Source organism: Henckelia pumila, chromosome 1 (assembly GCF_033568475.1).
Source record: "Henckelia pumila isolate YLH828 chromosome 1, ASM3356847v2, whole genome shotgun sequence".
Classification (NCBI taxonomy): Eukaryota; Viridiplantae; Streptophyta; class Magnoliopsida; order Lamiales; family Gesneriaceae; genus Henckelia; species Henckelia pumila.
Window position 1 is genome coordinate 78,342,440 of NC_133120.1, and position 6,113 is coordinate 78,348,552.

Genomic DNA, 6,113 nt, shown 5'->3' on the forward strand with positions numbered 1-6,113 from the left:
ATTAATTAATCAAGCCCAACCCATAATTTATTAACTTGAACTCTTAATTAATAAAAATAAGAGAGTTAAGCCCAAATAATAAAATATAGACCCGGACTAAAAATATTTTGACCCATCAAGATTTGACCCAACCCGAACTTGGACCCAAAGACCCGAGCCCGGCTCACTTGAAACCATCGAACCCGACCCTAACCTATTCTCAAACCCCCTTGCGGCATCTGCCGCCTTAGCCCCTTAAACACCTTTCTCCGGCCACCACCGGCCGGAGCTCTGGAACCTGGACCACCCCAGGGTCTAGGTGCAACCCCAGCCTGGGGCCTGGCTCGAGCCAATCCCTGCTTGGCTCGGCCACAGCCCCTAAATCCCAAGAAACCCCACGCAGCCCCTCCCATGGAGCAGCCCTTACTCCCCTTATTCTGACCAGCTCCGGCCACCCATGGCCAAAGCTCCGACACCTGGACCACCCCAGGGTCTAGGTGCAACCCCTGGACCAGACCTGGCTCGAGCCAAGCCTTGCATGGCTCGACCAAGGCCCTTAAACCCCATGCAAGCTGCGCAGGCCCTTTTTTTGGACAGCCCATGATACTTTGCATGTTTCGACCAGCTCCGGCCACCAAAGGCCGGAGCTCCGGCACCTGGACCACCCCAGGGTCCAAGTGCATCCCTCGGACCAGGCCTGGCCCAAGCCAAGCCTTGTATGGCTCGGCCAAGGCCCATAAACCAGACAGCTCCCTCTGCCCGCCTAGCTGCTGTCCCAGCCCTTTTTCCCTTGGTTCCAGCCCTTCCAGCCGTGAACCACCTTGCCTAAACCGACCCCTATGAACCCACCTAGACCCATGAACGATCAGCCAGCAGTTCGAACCAAGCCATGTCCAGAAATAGTGCAAAACCGAGCCATGAAGTGCAAAAACGTGAGGAACATGCATGAACTTTAATGTTTTCTTTTCTAGATCATAACACATGCAATATCAGATCTTGTAAGCATAAAATCTTTGTAATATGATTTAAATGGTGGCCAAAAATTGATTCGAGACGTGCCTTTATAATTATTTAGACGAAACGACGTAAACGACGCGTATCGGGCTCGCCAGGACGAACGGATCTTCTAAATAATCCAAAAACCTTCGAAGATCGGCTATGAGGCTGGGAAAACTCTGATGGAACGTGAAAATGGTGGAGAAGAGGGTGATGGAGGCGGCTAAGAGGTGAGGCGTGGGTTTGGGAGGGATTTAGGGTATAATATTTAGGATAATCTAGGTTAAATAATTAATAGATAATTAGGATAATTAAATACTCTAATTTTAAAATTTAAAATACATTCTAATTTGATAAAACTAAGTAAATCCAAATTATTATTAATGAGATTTTTAAAGCTTAATAAAAGTCATTAAAATGACTTATTTTGGGTAAAAACGGACATATAAATATACATATATATAAATACCATAATTTTCTTAAAATCTTACCTTAAAATAATATTTTAAGGCTCCTAAAAATCTCATAAAATATTTTGGGTGAAAACTAACATCTCGTCCGTCCATGGTCCCGCCTACGCGATCATAAAATAAACTTTCTCAAATAAATTCATAAATAACATCATACCGATTTAAAAGCCGAAACAATATTTAAAACATGCCAATAAATCACATAATTCACATAATAACATATAAAATTAATTTAACACATTTTTACATTATTTTAAAATTATTAAATCTCCTAGTTATGCATGTGGATTTACGTAGCAAATTTCCGGACGTTACAACATGTACGTACGAATTTTTGGCCAAGCACAATATGAAATAAAAATTCTCTTTCAAGTCAATGTTTTACCATTTATCAACTATGAACAGACTGAGAAAAAAATATGTTGGCATATAAAAGTAGAATACTAAATTATATTTTTCCTAAACATTAATGATAATGGCAAGTGTACTTTAATTATCTTTGTCAGCACTTTATCGTTCAAGTTTGTCGCACATAATTTGTTCAATGTAATTTATTAATTGACTAATAAATTTATAGAATACCGTGTTAACCCGTAAATGTACTCAGTGGAGATCAAATAACAGTAGTTGTCAACTTCATCATCATTAAGAAAACAATTTATCAATGTTGATTCTTTACCAAGCGTCGGGGCCGTAGTTCGTGACTTTAAAGGAAGTGTGCTGGGAGCGAATGCTTGCTCCATTAGGGCAGGGGTCGGTGAATGAAGTGGATCTATTAGCAATTTTTGGTTTTGCATCTTTTTGGACTCTTTGCAAGCCAGTTAACCATCATGTTGAGACTTAATTTGGGTCCAATCTTTAATTCTTATAAATTTGGATTTGGATTTGGATTTGGATTTGAGTTCGGGTGTACTACTGCTAGTGCTTGGCTTATGAGCATTATATCTCCTGATGTTAACTCTTAATTTATAATAAATGGTGATACCCTGAGAATATCCCAAATTATCATCGAACTCAAGTCGAGGTGAGAGGCTCGGATAGGGAGGAGGAAGAACCCGGATCGAGGTGAGAAACCCGAGTAGAGAGGATGGAGAATCCGGGCCACCAAGCAACCTGTGTAGGGGAGGCAAGGGCTAGAGGGTGGATACCTGATCTAAGGGATTTATAAACAGGGAAGGAGGTGATCAGACAGCCCACGGAGATCCTAAGACTTAGTCAAAATATCGTGAACAAGTATATCACCGATAATTCAAGAACATGTCCTCCCCACGTCGCCACGCTTCCAATCAATACAACTGTAGTACAAGCCAAGATCCACGATCGTGAACACTATCCAGGAATTTCAGAGGAGCCCTCCATTCCAGGATCTTATTAATACCGTACAGCCAGGTATAACAGGGCCCAGGGGGTATGTTCACTAATTCCAGAATTCATTATTACTCTCTACATTTTTCTTGATTTTCTCGCATACTCGTTCCAGAAAAATCTTCCGGTGTCCGACTAACATGCTTTTGTTTGAATGTGTGCATAATTCATATATACAAAAAATAGTCATCGTCCGATTGTTCGGTTATCATTTATCCAGATTCTCTTATTGTTTGCACGAGCAGTCGTTCACCCGACTACCCGATTGTTTCCGGGCATCGTCAAATGGTTTTTTTAAAAAATAAAATAAAATTACAAAGGATCTTATTTCATTGTCATTACATTAAATAATACCACTGTATATTTATTTAATTCAATGTAAAGAATATCTTAGTCAAAGCAACTTATTCAATGTCGATCACGATTCACGAAAGATGGGTTGTGCTTCCTACTCCGTGATGTTATGATGCATTCATGTTAGATTTTTATTTTAGAAATTTTTATTTATTAATGTTCGATTACTGCGAATAATATATTAATATCTCTCTTATTTATACATATATGAAAAAAATTTCTGATCTTTTTTTTTTTTTTTTCTAAAAAAAATATGGCTTAATAGATTATAAATTAAACCACGTGAAAATAGTGGGGCAGGTGATTCACCAATGGCAACAACCAAACAAATCAAAACATTTTGTACCTACCGTTAATATACAACAATAGTATGAAGACTGGAGAAGGAAGACCGAAAACCGGTCTAAAAAGTAGCCGGTTTCAACGACGTTACAGTGACGGAGGAGCCCAGCGGCGACACCGCCGCCTCAATACCAAACGAATCGTAACGGCGGAAGAGCTCCACCAGCAGCAACCTGGAGGCCAGAACGACGAAATTCTTCCCGGCGCACTGTTTGTTGTTGACCGTGGGGTTCTCCGTCTCCGGTCCATTAGACCACAGCACGTGTTTCAGCAGCTTCTCCCCTTCTTCTCCAACGAACCGGGTCGGAACAAACTCCTCCGGCCGGTCGAATATAACCGGGTCCCTGGTGGCGAAAGGCTGGTACCCGAACAGCATTTCTCCTTCTTTCACCTGAAACGCAGCGTCGTGTGACTCGATCACCAAGTCGCGCTTGGCCTTGCCGTACTGGAGCGAAACCGGCGGCTCGATGCGTAGCGCCTCGTAAACCACCGACTTCATCAGCGGCATGTTTTCCATCGCCGCCATCGTGACGTTTCCGCCGCTGGATTTGATCGCGGATCGGATTTCTCGAGCTAGTTCAGCATGGAGCTTGGCTCCAGCTCGGCCCACCCGTTTGAGAATGTTCGGGAAGAGGATTCTCATGCCGCCGAACGAATTGAAGCACGTGGAGTACAATAGATTGTGGCTAGCTTCGTCTTTGGTGAGGCCCAGCTTTTCTGCTTGGTCGAGAATTGGGGCAGAGTTCTGGTAGAAGAATTCGTACAATCTTTGATAATCTTTCTTGATCAAAAATGGCGGCAAGCGAAACGTGTGTAGAATACTGTCTTCTAAACCTTTAGGCAAACCTAAGGTCAGCAATGGGTGAAGCTGGAACAGAACCCATTTTCCGATGAGCGTTGGCCCGTCGGATCCGAGCTTGGTGTCGTTGGGGTTGGCGCCGAAGAACGATCTGGCCAAGAAATTGAACGCCGCCTGTTCATTGGCGGCTCCGAACTCTGCTTTCCCTTTGGTGGACAATTCCTTTTCCAATCCCTCAAAAGCTTCCGTGTAGCTGCTCTGGAATTCCGGGATCACATTCTCCCGCCGATGAGAGAGCATGAAAAACATCAAAGTTTTCAGCTTTGCGTGGTTGGGTTCGGAGGGGTCGAGGTACGAGAGGGTTCTGTACCCGCCGGAGAGATCGGTGGAAGGCATGTAAGTGCCGGTGAAAAGATCCCTCTTTTCCACCTTGTCGGTGTCGAAAAGCACCGGAAAACTCTTCCCATCCAGCAAGACCACGACTTTCGACGCCAATGAGATGAAGGGACCCGGCGGCATGTTGGTTCTGAACACCGTCGAATTATACTTCCGGATTCTTGATTTGAAGAACTCGTCCCGGCCTTGATTGTAGAAATAGTCTTGCCTGTCTTTCCACGGGCCGATCAACGGCAGCCCGTGGTCTCCGGGGATTTTCCGTGCCGGAAGTTTCGAGGGGGCCGCCGCCGCCGCCTCAGTGTGCGGAGGCGGCGGAGAAAGGGATGATTTCTCCGACAAGGCTGAAGCTACGATGCTCGGCTGATCAGGAAACGATCGCTGGATGGAGAGCTGCGATGGTGATTTGGCGGCCGATGAATACTGGAAAGAGAATGAAATTTGTGAAGAAGAGAAAGATGATCCATAATAAGTGGCAGAAGCCATAGCTGAGTGAAGAATCAAGCTTTTGACAGTGAATGAATTATTCGCAGTGGTGGAATGCAAATGTATAAATAGATCGATTATGGAGTGTGAATGTTTTGTACAGGATGCAAATAGATACTTGTCAACTACACAAAAGGAAATGAACTTGAGTGGGAAAATAAAAAATAAAAATGACCCCCTTTTCTTTTCTTAATTATTTCAATAATGTTACTCGAGTGCAAATAATTTTTTATAGAGTGATTGTTTGTTTCCAGTCCAATTTAAAGCCAGTAATAAAAAGAAAAAAAAAAAAGAGAAAGAAAGTTAATACAGAGTAGATTTTTTTTTTAAAATGGTAAAGAGTAGATTATTAATATAATCGCGCACACAAACTAGTGGAGGCATAATTAATGTGATGTACCCCTTATTTTTTAAACATATAATATAAAGCTGGCACGTGATGTAAATTATTAAGATAATTTAATACAGCTTCTCCGTGGTAGTATCCTAAAAATTTATCTAACGGTCAATATTAATTGAGACAATGGATAACATGAAGCATTACAATTTACCAATAACAAAGCTTAAAATTTATTTTTCTCACACCGATCAATATAACAATTTAAAAAATATAACCATTTAAAAACTCTTGTAAGATAGTTTTATTTGAGTCATATATAAAAAAATATTATTTTTATATTTTAAAAAATTAATTTTTATTATAAATATAAACAAGATTGATTCCTCGTAACGAAATACTTAATCATTGATTAATTAACTACTGTGTCGTGATATAAATTACATAGAAAACTTATTTTTATATTTAAAAAATGAATTTGATATATATTTTATCTTAGTTTTATGGTGCGTAAAACATTTCCGTCCAATGAAGGTGTTACACACTCCCCAATAATGTTGAATCGATTTGACCAAACAAAATTGGGCCCATT

At 41.4% G+C, this 6,113-nt stretch overlaps 1 protein-coding gene across 1 annotated transcript; it reads right to left on the reverse strand.

Annotated features, from left to right (window-relative positions):
- Positions 1-3,418: 3,418 nt before the first annotated feature.
- Positions 3,419-5,296, reverse strand: LOC140880924 (allene oxide synthase 1, chloroplastic). The gene has a single exon (XM_073285803.1). It carries the CDS (start codon positions 5,182-5,184, stop codon positions 3,568-3,570), a length of 1,617 nt encoding a protein of 538 aa, XP_073141904.1. The 5' UTR covers positions 5,185-5,296; the 3' UTR covers positions 3,419-3,567.
- Positions 5,297-6,113: the final 817 nt, after the last annotated feature.

Excerpts from the sequence above, each read along its gene's own strand:
- LOC140880924 (XM_073285803.1), bottom strand. The coding sequence starts at position 5,184 with ATGGCTTCTGCCACTTATTATGGATCATCTTTCTCTTCTTCACAAATT.